The 19,679-nt window shown below is 33.2% G+C and overlaps 1 protein-coding gene across 1 annotated transcript in view; it reads left to right on the top strand.

Annotated features, from left to right (window-relative positions):
- The first annotated feature begins 13,745 nt into the window (after nt 1-13,745).
- LOC143642381 (intraflagellar transport protein 88 homolog) overlaps nt 13,746-19,679 on the top strand; it is a 197,245-nt gene continuing 191,311 nt past the window's right edge. The window contains exons 1-2 of the mRNA XM_077110702.1: nt 13,746-14,044; nt 14,415-14,519. Of these exons, the coding sequence (XP_076966817.1) occupies nt 13,746-14,044; nt 14,415-14,519 (404 nt within the window). The remainder of the gene's footprint in view (nt 14,045-14,414; nt 14,520-19,679) is intronic.

Here is a 19,679-nt window from a genome sequence, read left to right as displayed (position 1 = left end):
TGGAATTTTTTTGCAATTCAGGGAAAACCCAGCCTGATCAGTAGAATTATTTCCACCCCCCAAAAGCTGTCCTTTGTTTTAAAATAAGAAAACTGTATTCTCACAACGTCTTTCATCTTCAAAGCCTTCACAAGTATTAATTAATCCACATAGTGGTATCTGGCTCTAAAAGGTAGTATCTATGACTTAAGGTTTATCTGCAAAAGCCTGCTTTGCCCCCAAGCCATGGCAAATTTCTGAGCTCTGTCCTCAAAATCCTCCTAGCTCAGGAGGAAGCAGATGATTCTCTGAAACCTGCCAAAGGCTTTTGACTCCTGCAGGTTTATCCATAGACATGTCTTATTTCTTTTGATAAAAATAAATAAGATAAAGGTTTAACATGCTATAAACAGGGTTATGTTCCCTGAATAACTCTTCAGGGAGAGAGAAATTACTCTGAAAATAATTGGGTTTTATTAACAGTTGTATTATAGTATATATAAGATCAAGAAATAAATCCATTAGTATATTTAATGTTTCATGTTTAAAGTTGATGCTGCATTCTAAACATTTCTTAAGCAATCACACTGCTTCTCAGTAAATTATTTTAATCTTCCACTGAAAGCCTGTGGGTTTGCATACCATGTGGCATAAATGACATCACCTGCCAGAAAACTGGGTAGTGTCCATCATGAGATTTTTAGACTCCAATTAGCGAAGTTTCCTGGATATTACTTGAAAGAAATGTATTTTTGTTGTTGTTGTTGTTGTTAACCCTGGACACAATCAACTTTATTAAAGAGAACTTAAAAAGAGATGAAGCACCCCTCCCAAAGGAGATTGGCATATATTGAAGCATCCACATGAAAAATTTTATTTTAAAGTGCATCTTTTTCCTCCAAAGAGGGTGGATCTAATGGGATGTTCCCAAGTTATACCTAAAGCCAAAGTCTCTTATGAGTCCTGGAAAATGTTCTGGAGAGTTCTCTGGATATGAGATAAAGGAAGTAAGATTTGTAATGTAGCACATTTTAGAAATAAATAAGCTTGAGGATTCATATGATAAAAATAATAAATAAGCACACCAATTTAAAAGCATTCATTAAGTTTTCTAAAGGATCTGTATGTGTATTATGCCATATGAAAATTCCTCCTGGTAGGTATTGCCAAGAGAAACTAAAGCAAGAATAAAGGAATATAAGGTTATGAGGGAAAGGAATATAAGGTTATATTAGATGTACAAAAGATTTTATGGGTTCTTGGAAACAATTCAAGTCTTAGTAAATGGCAATGTAGAGTTCAAAATTAATCAGATTTTTTTTTCTTGTGGAGAGGGGTTGATGGTTAATTGGCATTGCACGCACAATGGAAAATTCATCAATAGGAGTTTGTAGTAAAGATGACATATCTATCTTTAAAATAACATTGATACAGACATGCAATTTAAGTAGATGTGGATGGATAAAAGTTGAATATTACCTGTGTTTAAAAGACACAGTAAGATAAATTATTACTTAGAGAATCTAGGGAAACCCAAGTCAGGACTATGACATAAACTGATTAGTAATTTCAAAAGTTAATAGAACTAATGTGTTTGTGTGTGTTTGTGTGTGTGTGTGTGTGTGTGTGTGTGAGAGAGAGAGAGAGAGAGAGAGAGAGAGAGAGAGAGAGAGAGAGAGAGAAACAGAAATATACATATATGCATATGAAAAGATTTAGGGCAATTACAGAATAAGGGCTTAAAATTATAGCTTTACTATTAGGAACATATCTATGAACATCTGAGGTCAACATTATTTTAATAAACCTTTAATATCTTTCTGTTACATCAATTGACTAATATGTGTTTCACACTAGTGCCAAAGCAATAGAAGTGAAAGAACAATATAATAAAGAAAATACAAGTCATGACCTTTAACTACAAGGCATTTGCAGTCCAGTCATGGAATGGAACAAGTATATTGTGAACAACACAAATTTGTATATGAGCATGTGCTGAGATGAAAGAAAGATAATTTCTACAGAAAATTCCAGTTCTCTCAGGTAAGAGCCATGCCTTAATCACATTATTCCTGGCATGAGGGTATGTATTTGGAAGTATATAATAATATGAATCAGAACCATGAGAGAACTCTATAAACTTAATACCAAAAAAAGAATGAAAGCTTTCATTTGAGAGTTGTAATAAGGAAAATGAAGTAATTATGATAGTATTGAGGGAAGGTTAGTCTGGAATCACTGCCTGTGATCAGTGGAGTAGCATGATGAAGTGTGGTAAGATCAGAAACACTGAAAGGCCTCATGAGGGTGTGTGTGTATGTGCACAGTATAAACATAGGAAATCCTGAAACATAGGGGCTGAACTGCTTCAGAAAATGGTGACATATGTGAAGAGTCATAAGGAAAATAAAGAATCCAAATAAAACGTGTTTTAGATATCAATAAATATTTGCTGCTAATAAAGATGGACTTGATGAAAAGGGAAACTCTGGAAGGTTCTGCTGATGGGTTCCCATTCGGAAATCTTACTTCTGTTACAACACTGGGAAAGAAGTCTTGAAACAAACAACAAGGTAGTGCTGAGCAATATAAGATAAAAGAGAAAATATCCAAGGATATATATGTATATTATAAACTTGCATGTAAAACCAAAAGGCATTAACTTTTAATTCATGAACTCATTCAATACATATTTATGGAATTTTTACCATTATTCTGGAAGTCATCTATTGCAATCACTAAATTAATAATGATTGCTAATTTTAATATTATAGCAACCTTTAGAATAACAGGAACAGAATAATGAACATAGGAGACAAAACTTCTGCTCTCAAAGAACTAACATTCTTTGTTAGTTAATGGAATGACATCTAAAATTGTATAGTATGCCAAATGGTGTTAAAGTCTCAAGAGAACATATAAAAGGATAAGAAAGAAGAACTGTGGATGAAAATGTCATGTATTTATTTGTGTGTTTATTTAAAGTAGATTATGGCAGACCTATTTTTAAAAGGTAATATTAGAAGAGAGATGTGAAGTAAATGAAAAATGAGACTTACAAATTACTGGGTACTAGATGAATTGCATTGTAAACAGAAAAGAAAAGCTAAATGGAATGGCCCTGCAGAAGTAAGTTATCAGCTTGGTTGGAGGAAAATAAGCCAGAGAGAAGAGGGGGAGAGGTAAGGACAGAGAGATTGTGGGACTTATAAAATATGTGAACTACTGGATGTTTTTCAACTTTTATCTTGGGGTGATGGAAGTCACAGAGTATTTTGAGACAAGGAATAATATGGACTGAAAACTTGTGTCCTCCTCAAAGTTCATATGTTAAAATCTTAAACTCCAATATGAATGTATTGGAGGTGGCAACTTTGGGAGTTAATTTATGAGTAGGAAGCCTTTGTGAATGGGATTAGTGATTTTACAAAAGTCAACTTGGAGAGCTCTCACTCTCTACCACATGAGGGTATAGTGAGAACTCTATAGTCTTAAATTAGGAACCTGACCATGCTGGTACACTGATCTAGGGCTTTCGGATTCCAGAACCATATGAAATATATCTCTGTTGTTTATACATCACTGGGTCTGTGGTACTTTGCCATTGCAGCTTGAATGGACTAAGACAGTGGTATAGCAGCCTCTGGACAGCAGGCCTATCCTGCCAAGGAAGAAGTTCAGATGTGATCCTTGTTCTAGCTGCCATCTTGATTGCCACCTATGAGTATCTCTGAGCTAGAGGGTACTGGTGAGACATGCCCAGATTCCTGAACCACAGAACATGAGATAATAACACATGCTGTTTTAAATTGCTGAGCTTAGTGATAATTTATTTTGTATTAGTACATCAAAGCATACATTAGCGTAGTAAATTCATCACTCACCAGTTGTTCCAGTGGAGGAATTACTTCTTTCAAGACATGCTGTGAATGGTTCCTTCTGTGTCGGGATATCTGCAAATATATTGGCATTTGATACCATTACATTATTTTCTTTAAAAAGCTATAGCTGATTTAAAAGTTCATAATTAAGTAAGTATGCTCATGAAAATAAACATATTCAGATTCATTCAAGAAGGTGAATGTAATACTTATAAAATCAGAAGTATTTTAGATGTCAATTGATTTGAATAAAGTTTGTATTTAAACATAGCTAACAGCCACAACATGTTGTATCCCATACAGTATTTTAACTGTTTAAACTTGACACCTCTTTCATCAAGTAGTGAGATCTATCATCTCTCATTTTGAAACTGGCTCTAACTTTACACCAAAAAACATGATAGAAGTACCACTACATGGCTTCAAAGGTTAGAACATTATGCACTCCCCACTTCAAACTCTCATCTTATAAAATAGTTGTCATGTTGTGAGGAAATGCAAATGACTCCCCACAGAATGACCATAAGAAGAGGCTACATAGGACTTCATAGGTCACAGCAACCACCATCTTTCTTCAATCCTATGAGTATGAAGACTTCCTGATGATCTTAGCACCCAGCCATGGAGACACCTCAGCCTTCAAGTGTCCCAGGAGAGCCCTCAAACATCATAGGATAGAAATAAGCTGTTCCAACAGCTGTATATCTAAAGTATTTTACTGACATAAATATAACATTATAAAGTAAGTCTTTAAAATAATAAAGTAAGTGTTTTACACCTCTGTGTTTCATTAGTTGTTTAAAAATCCAGCAACAATAAATGGAACAAAATATTTCATACTGAAACATTTTGTCTTCATGATATGACCTCAGCTTTTTCAGAATCAATGTTAGCCAAATTTTTCCTATGTTACTGAGATGTAATTAAAAACAAAAATCACATGATAAGTACTCATGGAATAAATAAAAATTAGCCTTTTTGTTCTTTCCCCTGAAGAGATATCATAGACAAATTCTATTATAAAACAGGAAAAGGAAAAGAAATAACTTATGATTATATCTCTTTGATAACTTAAAGACTCTCAGTACTAATACTATTCATATTCTACATGAAGAAAAGAAAATAGGAAAGGAGGAAGAAGTGAGGAAGAATAGAAGATAGGAGGTAAATCTGGGGGGCAGGGGGGGAGAGGGGTGAGAGAGAAGTTAGAATAAAAAATGACTAAGTACCTGATGTAGAAAAGGATTTGGCTGTCTTTGCTCTGGTTACTGGCACATGTAACTGAAGGAATTAGATCAAATGTCTATGAATATTTTAAGGGAATCATATTACCAAAGAAACCAGCAGCCTCGCCTAAAAAAATTCCATGACTATACAATCCTGGAACCCCATATCTGCTCCACAAAAATTGGATTATAAAGGAAGTATACAACCAAAGAGATCGTTTTCCCCACTGTGCACTCCATATATAGTCCATGGGAGATAATACAGAAGGAATAACCTGTAAAAAGAAGGGCCAGAAACCCTAGAGAATAAAATATTTAGGGAATTCTCCTAGAAAGGAGAACCAGATCTATCACTAAGGCCAATGTAGGAGTTTCAATTATTCTAATTATTGATTTGGTCCAATAATTGATGGATGTTTACCATTTTTTTAACTAGAAAGAGGATTTTTGGCATATCTATTTCAGTTATCAAGTTCTTGCTCCATCGTTGCATACAGGAAGTTGTGGCTAAAGTGGAACAGAGAACTTTTTTTGAAGTTCTAAATCCTTCAAAAAAGACCTGAACCTTATGGAAAGCATTATTTCTTACTGGAGATTATGGAAATAAAGCTTGATGCATCAGTTGGATGAGATTTTTGGATGTCTTTTTAGAGAGGTGAATGATGTATAGCTAAGTGTTGAAAGATGTGTGCAAAGTGGCAAATGGTGAAGGGGAATAAATATTTTGTATTCTGACTCTGAGGCACATACTTTGACCACCTTTTTCAGACTACCTTACCACTGGAGTGGACATATGACTAGGTCAGACCAATGGAATATGAGCAGAAACAATGAAGCAATAATACTAGAACTATTATCCAGTGAGTGCTTCCCTTCCATTCCCTCTTTATTCATATACTGACTAGGAGGAAATAATGAACTAGTATCTATGAAATGATGAATATATAAAAGGAATGAGTTTGGGTTCTGAATCTTCAATTTGAGAAAGCCAAACCCAGATGCAAAAAGATCATTTTGTTTTCATCAGTAAACGTTTTATTTGTAATAGTTTTATATTTGGAAAAAAATTGCACAGAGAGTTTCTATAGAAAACTTCCTTCTTTTAGGTGAGAAATAAATTCCTATTTCTTGGAGGCATCATATATTTAAGAGAATTTTATAGCTGCTAGCAATATCCTAAAAAAAATATGACCAGGATTAGAGGTCAATTGATGTCAAAATGAAAGGTCTTATGCATAAGGAAACTGAGAACAAAATAGTGACTTAATGGGAAGGAACCCAGAAACTCTAACTTCATTCTGGTTATCCACTGATATTTCAGGTTGTCAGCAGGGGGAGAATTGTTTATTTGGCATTTAAATCTCTTAAAGAACCAGAAATTCACTTTCTACTATTACAAATTCAGAGTTTACATCTCTTAGCTACTCATTATACTAAGATTTGATCTCTCCATTGAAAATTTAATACATGTTTTACATTCAACTTAAAAGAGTGGAAGAGTTCTGGGGTGGGGGAGTTTTTATTTTATTTCCTAAAAACTTAACTAGATGTCCAATCTTAGGGCAAAAGTCATTCTCCTGGCATGTAAAGTACTTCACATGTAAAAAAAAAAAAAAGCACTAAGCAAATGGTGCACAGTACTGATGAACAGGCCCCTGGCCATTTGCCCATATTAGTTTTATCATTTCTTCTATGGCCAATATTTCTCCTTTTACATCACCAGAGCTGGAATTTGATAGGTACATTGCTCCACCATATTCTAAGTGTTTCCTTCCACTTATCTGTAGAAAGCTTTTTTCTAAGGCAGTTCATCTAATTGTGTTTTATACATATCATCAAGAACACAAGAGATTATTTCAGCTGGTGACTTTTAAAGTTTTATTTATTATTTAAAAAATCTTAAGATTTAGTAGAAAAATTATCACATTAAAGCCATTTTACTAGTTTCCTTTAAAATAAAACTATTCAGGTTTAAGTAATATAATTTCATAAGTAGCATATGGTATGAAATATGGGCAAAAGCTCACTAACATACTAAGTTAATGACTAAAGTTTTGGAATAATTTTATTAAGAAATCAGAACAGAAATGCTCTTTCACTGAAAACATATTTATATCTCTGTAAAAAAAAGAGTACCATTGAGTCCATGGTGTAAAGAAGAATTCGAGTTGGACATTATCTAAATATGATGCTATCTGCTAACATTAATTTGAGTACTTACTGTTTTCCAAAAACTGCTCTATGTCTTTTGCATACACTAGTATATTTAATTCTAACCCAAACTCTTAAGAGGTCAATGATCTTGTTTCGTAAGTATGGGAATACAGCCCCAGAGAGATTCAACAATATTAGTAAATTCATAGCTTGTAAAAGACTGAAGTGACTTTTAATCTAGATCTAACACTGTACTATTCTGTTTTATTTTATACACACACACACACACACACACACACACACACACACACGTGTGTGTGCACACACATATGTATATCAGCAGTTACTAAATGCATAGGGACCTAGAATGTTCAGACCTCTGTGTATGCAGAAGAAAATGTTTCTAAGGTTAGAATTTAAAAGAGAGTCAAAATTATAAATTTGCACACATATATGGGAACTTAAGAATTAGGTTTCAAATCTGTTATGAATCAGCTTTATATTCCTTTAGGGGAAGTAATATTGCTGATAATTCCTAAATCAATAAGCTAGCCAATCTATCATGTTCAACCAAGTTATGAAGATGTTGGAAAAAGAGAATTTTCATCACCTGTCTTTTGCTGCAATGCTCTTTTCATAAAAGCATTAGACAAAGAAATATATCATCCCAAATCAGATTATACTGACTGAGACTGATGTTAAGAAATCTGGATTTGAAACAGCTTAATTGCCTCATATGTATATCATAAAAAGTTAGAATATGTCAAATTTAATGACTGTAAAGTATATATATATATATATATATATATATATATTTAAAAGAAAACTAGGGGTCAACCAAGATCTCATGAGTTAAGTATGAAGGGAAAAAAGGCTTTCCTAAGCCATATTATGAAGAATAGAACATTTTATAGTGCTCATGTAAGTATTTATCAATAACTTATTATTATCATATAATTGTGCAATTATTATAGGAATCCTCTTGAGAAATACTGCAATATAAGATGTTCTTTTGATCCATTCCTGTTCAGCCAGAAGCTATTTTATGTTTAGTATACTCATATGTCAGTAATTTCTAGTAGTAGATATTCAAAATATACTTGCTTATGGTATCAAGTATCTCTACTATTATCATGGCAAAAAGCATATTTCAATTTCGACTGTGCTATTCTTTTTCAAGAATTTTAAAACTTTTAAATGTATCTGATAGGGAAAATGTATATTTTTATATTAATTGTATCCGATAACTAATTTTCTTCTATAAATTGCTTCAAGATAAATTTTAGAATCTGGCCACAGTGCACTAAGTCCTTCTCACTTTGTATGGAAATGTTAAATAATTATTGAAGTTTGAAAACTAGATAGCAACATTAATATTAGCAGTAGGTTGATCTAACTTTATTTAAAAAAATTAACTTCTCAATCACAAAAGTATTTATTCTGGGAAATACTGGGAAGCCTTAAAGTATTGTTTTTATGCATAAATTCTTTCTTTTTTGGTTTCCAAATGTTCTTAAATACTATAGAGATCCTCCCTGTAAACATAGATGCACATGTATGGGTGTCTATCACATATTTAAATGTTCACAGCCTCATTCTGTTTGCTAGAATTACACTCCTTGTAAATTATGAAATGTTGGCTTCAATATCATGAAGAGATTCAATATCATGAACCTCTATATTTATTTAAAATTTTTTAGCACAAAGAGAGCTTTACAATTCAAAGTTTGTCTAGCCTATTTATTGAGAACATCACTTAAGAGTTTCTTTTGAGGTGACATGTTTATGTCCTAAGCTGTTTTCCTGTCACTACCTTCTGCATCTTAAGTAACTAAGCTTTGATGATATACATGTGACCCTCACTGAGAAAGAAAGATAATGTCATGTCAGAACTCATCTGTGTTGGTGTGTGAGCAATCCTTTTTCTCGGTGATGCCATCTTCCTACTGAATCACCATGTCCTGTAAAGAGGAATGTACCATTGAAAAAGTTTGAAATATAAATGTGCTCTGACATGATTCCCTTGAACCCAATATCAGATTGATCTATATGACTTAAAAATTTTATATCAAATCTGTATTTCCTTTCCTTACAACCACCATCACCCTCCTTTTAAACTCCTGCTCTGCACGTTCCCGGGTTATTTACTTTTCTAATTGTGCAAACTAAAGTGGAAAAATAAGGTATTCACATGCATAATGTACATTTTACTTTAAATCCGTCTTTGTTCTTATTAGAATAGGTATCATAACTAAGTTTTTCAGATATCTTTTCCTCCAAATAGAGGAATTAAAAGTCAATTTTTCAAATTGTTGTCATATTTTCTTTCATTCCTTTATCATCTTTATCTATTTAAAGAATATGACACTGATGGGTGGGATTAGTATGTGATATATTACATATTGTAAAAATAACAGAATTTGAGCATATTATTTTCCTTGTGTAGGAGGGTCTACTATGAAAGTTATATATAAACATGAAACATTCCACAAAACTCTGATTTTAAATAGATTAGCATTTTTGATGAAAGTTAATATCTTGTGGCTTAGAATTGAAATGAAATCACTTGAAGGAAAGCATTGGTTTGTTCCAACATTTTCACAGATGTGTACATTTTCTGAGGCATACCTCCCATTAGCAAACTCCCTGGATACTTGGATGAAAAACAGAAATAAATCTGTGGTTAAGTTTAGTTTTTATCTTCACAGTTTCTCAAAGTTTTTTTGGTGTATCCCAATTCTTATATTCAGATTTTCATTTGTTTTGCCAAATTCTATTTCTTAAAGCTATCACAATCAGAAATTAAGGAAAGTTAGTGATGCTTGATTTATTTCATTTTGGAATTTGGAGATGTGGCCAATATTTATTTTACTTACAATCATTTAGTTGTTTAGAAATAATAAACATCAATCCAAATGATGGCTATATTTTTAAACCATATGTATGTGGTAGATAACAGCTTTTCAGAAGGAAAGGAAAGTTAAGAGATTGGAGGACTTTACCTTATCATGTATTTCATCTTCTAATTTTAACTATATGTAGATGTGTAAAATTCATCCAGGTTCACAATTATTCTAACACTACTTTAAATTTATCTTATCATAGTCTTAGGGAGGCAATGACATAAACTGGAGGAATCTAAATTCCTCTATTTTGCAACTTTTTAGTGTATAACAAATAAATTGTTTAACATTTATACATTCTTCCCTCCTATTGTCAGTCATATACCTGAAACTATTTATTGTGTCTTTTATGCCTTGCAGAAAATGAAAAGGAACAATCCAAAAAGCTTCTTGAGGACACATTAAAGTTTATCAGCATACTAGAAATCTGTTGAAAGCTCTGCTAAGCATCTGTGTCACCTGCAGTACTCTAGAGACTCACAGACTGGGGTGAGTCCAGTGAGTTTGACTCAGCTTCACCACATTTTTCTATCTCCCAGAGAGCCAAAGGGAAGCACTTAGTATTTCTTATTCTTTCCAACTGCTTGGAATTATTTCCTTGTTTTTGTCATCCCAAATGCATATGTTTCTCCAAAAGAAAAATCAGACTATCCATGATTTTCCTATTTAAATAAAAATTCATTGTATATGGTAGGTACATTTGCTTGTTTTTGATGAACATTATTTTCTTTAGTCTGGTTATATCTTTTTTAGTTACTTTCAGTATAAGGTAATCTTCAAGAATTTTCTCAAACTGAAAGGTGCCATTCATATGAAACCTGGACATACCACAACTTTAGTTTTCAAAAAGGCTCTTCAGATGAGAGCCATCAAAATTGAGAAATGTAGAGGCATCTGAATAATATAGTTTTCTACATTTCTTTCATATGAAGTACATTTATGTATTGCCTTAAATTTTAGTTTGTTTTTTCCTTCTAGAATCACCTATATTTAGTCAAGAATTTTGTATTCAATATATATTTCACATATATATTATTTTACCTCATGTGTTTCTAATTTAAAAAAATTGATACACAGAAACAGTACATTTTTATGAAGTACAGTGTGAGAGTTCAATATAGGTATACAATGTAAAATAATCAGATGATGGCAATTAACATTCATCAACTTAAATATTTACCATGTTATTGTGTTAAGAACATTCAAAATACTTTATATTAAGCTATTTAGAAATAAACAAGTAATTGTTATCAATTATGGTTATCTTGCTATGCTATAGAACATTAGATGAAAATCCTATTCAACTACATCTATGTTCCTATTAACTATCATCACTTCATCACCTCCTCCCATTACTTTTTACCCTTCCCAAGCTCTGGCAACCACTATTATACTTTTTACTTCTATAAAATCAACTTTTTAGATTTCACAAATATATTAGTAAGATTTTTATCACTATAAGGAAATACTTAGATAATTAACTTATAAAGAGAAAAGGTTCACTTGGGATAACAATTTTGAAGGTTTCAGTCCTTGATCAAATGATTCCATTGGTTTAACTCTGTGGTGAAGCAGTAGTACATCATGGAGGATGCTAATGGGAGGAAGCATATGATAGAAAACCCTGTTCACCTCATCAGCCAGTAAGCAAAGGAGGAAAAGAGAACAGGCTAGTGCCCCACAATCCCTGTCAGAGGCATGTTCCTAATGACCTAAAGACTGCTTATAGGATTTCACCTCCTTCAGGTCCACAAGACCCTCTAATAGAACATACTGAGGAACAAGCCCTAACAGGTCTTTGGGGTCCACTACCTAAGTTCAAATCATAGCAACATATAAATGAGAACATGCAATATTTGTTTTTCTAGGCCTAACTTATTTTACTTACTTTATGTCCTCCCCTTTCATCCACACTTCCATCAATGACATGATTTCTTCCTTCCTTATGTTTAAATGATATTCCAGTGTATATTTACCAGAATTTCTTTATCCATTGATGGACATCTTGGTTGATTCCACATATTTTTTTTGTATCAGAATTAAACCCAGGGGCACATAACCACTTACTCGCATTTCTATCCCTTGGTCCATTATTTGTATTTTTATTTTTTATTTTGAGATGGATCTTCTTAAGTTGCTTAGAGACTCAGTATATTAATGAGGCTGGCTTTGAACTTCCAATACTCCTGCCTCAGTCTCCAAAGCCATTGGGATTAAATGCATGTGCCACCATGCCTGGCTTGATTCCTTATCTTTAGCCATGAAGTAATAAACAAATTTATCAAGGAATGATGTCCAAATTAGACACATAAATATTTAATTCTACTCATAATACTATTAACAGTATTAGATCTAAGATATTATATAATTTCTTCAAGTCACAGATATGATTTCTACCATCAGAAAAGAAAATAACTTACTCATCTTTTTCATTCTATACAGTAGAGATCTTTTCTTTGTTGATAAAAACAAAAATAAATATTTCAGAGAGAAGATTATGAAACTATGGATGAGTAATCTAGAACACTTGAGCTAAACTGAAATTTTGTCCACAACTGCAAGTCAGATGTTAACTTTTAAATAAAACATTTTAAGACATTGGAAAATAATACCAAGTAAACTAGCTCATGAATACCTCCTAACAATGCAAAATAGAAAAAGACAAACAATTATTGATAGTCAAATTATCAAAATGTTCTGCTAATTTTAACCAAATAAAATGAATCACTGTCATGTCACCATTTGACTATGTCTGACAGAAACAGCCTATATCTAATTTCACAATGTTTAACTATATGAAATTCTTAACAAATTAGAATCAGGCTTTGTTTTCAGTCTCAAATAATTTTTTTTTCTTTCATTGCCCAGAGGGTTTAGTTTGAAATACCAAGTTCTCTTCTTACTGCAAGTGTATGTTCAATCAGTGAAGAAGAAATTCTTTTTTTGGAAAACTATTATCCAATGTATATTAAGTTTAATCCATGCTGTGCAAAATTTGACAAAGATATCTGCCCACAGTCTGCTTTCTACAGTCTACTGACACTTTCTTTTTTTCCAGGCAGCTTTATTTCTTAATTCAAAGGTAGAAAAATGCTCACTGAAAATGGTCTGCCTGTGCTAACAGGTCATTTTCAAAGTATTGCAAGAGGCAAAGCATCTAATAACTATGACACACTTTCAAGAATTAACAGACTTTTGCCAAATACATAAAATAAGCACATTGAATGCCCTCAGTGCATTTAGTCAATATCTAACAACTGTATCTTTCCAGTTTCCTTCCTTTACTTATCCCTTGAGGTTTTCAGGGACCCCAAACTCACCTTCTGTTGCCGAAAAAGCAGATTTATTTCTGAAGGTTAATTCGACTCAGCAGGATTGAAGGATGGCACTTTTCCTTGGTCGTAAGTTTGTTGGCTCAGGCCAGACAGCTGTTAGGACATTCACCCCTGGGAATCGTGCCCTCAACACCCACCGTTGATGCACATACATGGTCTACTGGCTGCCGACTTCCATGCCCATCTGCTCCAATGGCATGGTGCCCACTCACAAGTTGGCTGGATCCTTGCCCTTAGTGTGTAGGTACCAGGCAATGATGGGTTTATATGGGCAGCCTGCATAATACTACAAGTGACAATTTTTTTTCTTTCACTCTCTGTGCAATATCTGTCCTCTGTGCCTTCCCTGAAAGAGAAACTTGTGTTTCTCCACCTTTGATTATACCCGTGGACATATGTGGCCGTGTACAGGTAGATGTACGAGTGTACTCAACCTGCCACCAACAGGAAGATGAAAGGGAACAATTCACAGAGCTCCAAATGACAAGTTCTAAAACTGAAATGGGTTGGATTGTGAAAATTCCGACCACCTGGAGTCTGTCAGAAGACATTTACCATGAGCGAAAGTACAGCAGGCTCACAGATAGCAGTGGCACCAGGAAATAGCTTAAGTTACAGCACTTTCATTTGTTGCAGTTACAGCACAAATCACTTGACTTGCATTGAAAAGGCTCACACAATAGCAAAAAATAAATAAATAAATAAATCAGAAAATAGAACAAGCTTAATGGGAACACAATTTATATGTTCAATGGGGGCAAGGGTGCAAGATATGATATTCAGACCTCAACAATAACCCTGACCGGAGGTCCTAATGGAAAGAACAGAAACAGAAATAGCATCTCTCTTTCTATTCTGCAGCAAACCCATGGAAAGGAATAGATTGGCATAGGAGGTTGTGACTTTAATGATACAAAGCATATGAATGCTTATTAGCCGACAACAGACAGACATAAGTAAGAACAACAGTAATGGCTGCATCTGCAGCCTGGCCTATGGCACTAAAACCAAACAGGCAGCATTGGAGAGCAGTGCCGGAAGGTATGTTAAAGCCCACTTTCCTTGTGTGTTTATTTAAGGGTGATTGAATTCAGGGTGTTGTCAGTCCGCCTTGGAGAATGGTTATCCAATGTGTAGGCGTGATCTTTCTCTCTGAATATGCTCTGTTGAGTCAGTTAGTTATGTGTGACTACTTGATCTGTCCTAGTCTTTAAAGAGTGCCAAAATCCTCCAGTCCAAGTTCCAAAGGAACAGGGCCTAAAAACTTTTGGCTCCAGAATCAAATTAGGCTTCTCTGCTTCCCTAGCCAGAAATGCATAAATACCCAATGGCCAAAACCAAAGAATTTGACATTGTGGAATGAATAGAGCTGTCATATACCACTAAAGTGTGGAAATATCTACTGTTTGAAGTCAAGACTAGTTCAACATCTTCAGTAATCAGAACAGACTTCTTTGGACACCTTTCTGGGGTAGTCTGGCATTTGGGAATGTTTCTGGCAAGCTGCTGATTCCAGATATCAGAAATGTAAGAATATACGGTTTATAAGAGAAAATCTGCAATTTTTTTTCTGTCCAAGAAGAAATCCTAAAAGACAGCATATTTTCATTAAAAAAATAAAGAAGAAGAAGAAAGAAAAAAAATGGGTCCCTCATCCTGTCTATCTGATTGACCTTCAGGTTAGCACAATTGCTTAGATGTATTCTTAAAAGACAGCTAGTCAAAGAAAGAGTTAGTGGTATAGCTTGAAAAAATGTTATGTGAATAACATTTGAATTACATTGAATTTGAAATTATCTAAGGAGTTGTTGGTGAAAATAGAAAAGAGAATGAGTAGAGTCATCTAAAACTCCTTAATCTGCTTACTAGGCTATGAGTTAACTATCAGAGTTCTCTGATTAATTCATTTCTTTCATAATGTGTCATACCTCAATCATAGAACTGCAAGAATCACAATCAACAATGTTATTGAAAATGAAGAAAAGCAAATATCCAATCAAATGACTCTGTAGAGTAGAAACCATATTTGACTCCTCTTTAAATTTATAGTTCTTAACATAGTGTTCCATTCCTCTATGGGATTGGTCCTTTTGAATTTATATTGTTTCTCTTTGAATAAATTCAGCTACCTTAGCTTTTCCCTAAGGCATATTGTTAGAAATATAGTCACCAGTCTTACCAAAATATGAACCAGGTTAATTGCTAGATTTTTTGAGATGGACTTCCATAATTTCTCATACAAGATTTTTTTAAGAGAGAGAGAGAGAGAGAGAGAGAGAGAGAATTTACTTATTTATTTTTTTAGTTTTCGGCGGACACAACATCTTTGTTTGTATGTGGTGCTGAGGATCGAACCCAGGCTGCATGCATTCCAGGCGAGCATGCTACCGCTTGAGCCACATCCCCAGCCCTCTCATACACGATTTAACATTTATTCTATGGAAATAGGATTGAATTTTCAAAGTTATCCCTGCATTACCCCATTAGTTTACTCTTAAATTAACTTATACTAATTAGATAATAGTTCCCTTATCAATGTAGTATACATGTTGCTTCATATTTAGGTTCTTCTCTAGAAGGAAAAGCTGAAAAGATATATAGATATGAATACAGATGTAGGTATAAGTATGCATATAGTTGAAGGTATAGGTATGGATAGATATAGGTAGACATAACCATACTAATCTTATCTTTGGTCCTCAATGAATTATATCCTTCTCACATAAAAAAAAACATCACCCTCTCCCATTATTCAAGAGGTTTGTCATATTAGATATAGGTAGATAGAATTCTTTTTTGTTGTTGCTGTTGTTTGTTTGTTTGTTGTAGTTCTGGGGATTGAACCCAGGGTCTCACACATTTTAAGCAAGCACTCCATCACTGAGCCACATCTTTACTCTAGGTGTATATAATTCTGCTTTTAAGTACATTAAATGGATGTGTAGATAATTATTTTAGGTGATCTATGTTCTATTATCATACTTCTAGGATATTACTTACTCTTTCATTGCCTGTATTTCCTCAATTGGAAAATATAGCATAATATAGTACTCATACTTTATAAGATTACACTAGAAATAAGAAATCAGATAAGTATATGAAAAACTTAAAGTACATAGTAAACCCTGATTATTATATATCATCTGCCTCATTCCTTAATAAATGGGCAAATAAAATCTAGTAAAGGGGTAATTAACATAAAGCTAATGTCATTAGGAAATTATTCCATGTTTCCACAAACTCTTTTCAGACAATTTATTTCCTTCCTTGAAGAAATTTCAACCATTTCCTTCTAAGATAATTTAAAAGAATTTTATTAGAAAAAAATATTTAAATATACAAGAAGATGTTATTGTACCATGCATGTATACCAGGAGGTGGGAATTTGGGCCTCATCTTAGAATCACACCTACCTCAAACTCACCATTGACCCTGAATGAACTGCAGCCATCAGCCCTTTCATGATTCCCAAGAGTATTGACCTATCAGATAACTTAGTTCAGAGCCCAACGTCTTATCATCCAAAACTAGATTTTATTATTTCATAGGATTTAAGACAAAAGCCTAGTTATCTAAATCACCTAATTCCAGTTTTGAAAGAAGTTGAGCTTGTCTGAAATCAGACAGAAAGTAACAGAAGCAGGATTCAAACATATGTAATTTTGTTCTAGAGTCAGTGGTGTTAACAAGTCCTGTGTCCTGTCTGTGGTATGAGGTAGTCATTATTATTACATAGATTATAAATCTAAGGCAAGTGGGAAAAGATCACTGAGTTAGTCAGAAGTTGTGTAGTTCAGACTTATCTAACACAAAAACACATGCATTCTGACTTCAAAGCTTTAAAATGCTCAATCTATTGCCTCTCATTATAGATGTTCAACAAATACTTGTTGACTGACCAACAAGTTAACTTATTTGAAGACAGAGATATGGAATAATATCATTTACACTTCCACATAATTATTTTATAATTAATCTTGTGCCCATTTTCTATAGGAAGACTTATGTATTAAATGTATGTATATTTGACCATCATATCCATTAATAGAACTGCAAGAATCACAAATAGCAATGTTATTGAAAATGAAGAAAAGCAAATGTTCAATCAAATGACTCTGAAGAGTAGAAACCATATTTGACTCCTCTTTAAATTTACAGTTCTTAACATGGTGTTCCATTCCTCAAAAATAATACAATAAATTTTAATTTGGTGAATCCTGGTACTTGAAAATTACTGTCAGTTTTCTATCTATCCTAGACATGATACCATCTGAAGCAATGATTTCTACTCAAAAGTTATAGGTTGACCACACATCTTAACCTTTCATAACTATTAAAATCCAACTAAAGTCAGAGTAAAAGAATAAAAATGTTATCTTTACAAAATAACAGAAAGTAAAACTATCAGCAAAAGTTGATATTTCTGGGGAAAAAAAGAAAACAAGTAGATTAAAATATTTATATTTATTTAATAAAATAAAGAGAGTTACCCCTGAATTTGAAGTTGTGGGAAAGGGAGTATTAATGATAAAAAATATCAAGTCTCTTTTTCCCTAAGAACTTCTAAGAAATTTGTCACTCAGTAGAACCTAGTACCATGGAGGGCATGATCCAGATTGCCTATAACAACTCCGATTCAGAAAGGCTGGACTCCCTGACATACTCCCCCATCACAGTCTGGTGACAGGGCTAGAGCTTCATGAGCAATATTGAATCAGGAAGCTTATTGAATCTAAATTCAAGATCATGTGGCATTCAGAGGGAAGAGATGGGCGTGGGGGTGCACAGATTAAAGTGTTCCTAACAAGCAGTGGAACACTTATTCCAAATTCTCAATCTTTTACCCATTAATGCCAAAGGCAAAACTATATCCCTTCATCTAGAAGACTGGAGCAGTCTTCTGTAGCAGAATGAATGGGTGCAATAAGTGGCAATTAAAAATAAGGAATGAGTAACATATTACAGGATACAAACAGGTGGAAAACTGAACTTCAGATATTTTTGCAGAATAAAATGGCTTCATCACATGATCATTCTATAGAGAAGCCTGTCTTAGGACAGCCTGTCTTAGAAGCCTGTCTTGGAGTAGGAGTGTCCCTACTCCAAGCACACAAATTCCAAACAGCATTTCAGTGCCTCTTGAAAAAAAAATAGCAGACTGTCCTGAGTTACTACACACTACTTAATTACTCATTAGTAATTAGATAATTCACTGAGCACTAGTGATGCTCTAAGTGCTATATAAAATGACTTCTGCTTTTTTGAAGTGTACCATTTTTAGGGAAAGTTGTGAAATGGAATAGGAATTTTAAATAAGCACACATATAAATTGATCCAAAGTAAGCAGAAATAACAACAAAAATAAAACTATTAGTATTTTTAAAATACAAAAGATATATAGGATTCACAAAAATAGGAAAAATAGTAAACAAGATTGACATTAGGAAATTAAAATTATAAATGAATATATATTTTAAATCAACAGAATTTCTGAAGGAAGACAATGATAAGAAACCCAGATATATTAGGGGGAAAAATAGAAATAAATGATAGAAAGAAGAGATGAGAAATGCTTTAGGATTTTCTATTTCTACCTAATAGGAAAATTCAAAAGGAAAATGAGATTTTTTAAATGGATGAGAGTAAATTTTAACAAAAACTACCAAGACCCCTAGCAAAAATAAGGATTTGGCTAAGGAAAAGAAAACATCAGAAATTAGGAACAGGAGCATGGCAAAATGGCAAAAGAAATTTCAGGATTATAGCTGTGTGTCAGGCCAGTGGAAACTTTAACCCAAATCAAAATGGGATGAAAGACAGCAATGGGAGGAATATTTTTAAAATAAAGAAAATTATATGATATTTAATGTTTCAATGTTAGGGAATAAAGTAGAGAGAAGTTTGAAAAAACTTTCTGGCATCTGTGGAAAAAAGTTTACTATAGGTGTAACAAAATATAAGTAAATTTAAAACTAAAGCTAATCGTCAAATCTATGAGAGAAAAGGGAATACAAAAGAAATTAAGACTATATTTTTGACTTGGCTAGAAATATTTAGAGTCATAATAATGTCAATGAGTAATTGAAACAAAAAATTTTGATATAATGAAACCACAGAGAGAAAGGAAAGAAGTATGGTGTGTAAGAGCTGAAATTAAACCTTTATAGCAGGAAGTCGATACATAATACTTAAAAGAAATAA

The sequence above is a fragment of the Callospermophilus lateralis genome, chromosome 12, assembly GCF_048772815.1.
Source record: "Callospermophilus lateralis isolate mCalLat2 chromosome 12, mCalLat2.hap1, whole genome shotgun sequence".
NCBI lineage: Eukaryota > Metazoa > Chordata > Mammalia > Rodentia > Sciuridae > Callospermophilus > Callospermophilus lateralis.
The sequence above is the reverse complement of the archived record's forward strand: the minus strand, read 5'-3'. Positions and strand labels throughout refer to the sequence as shown.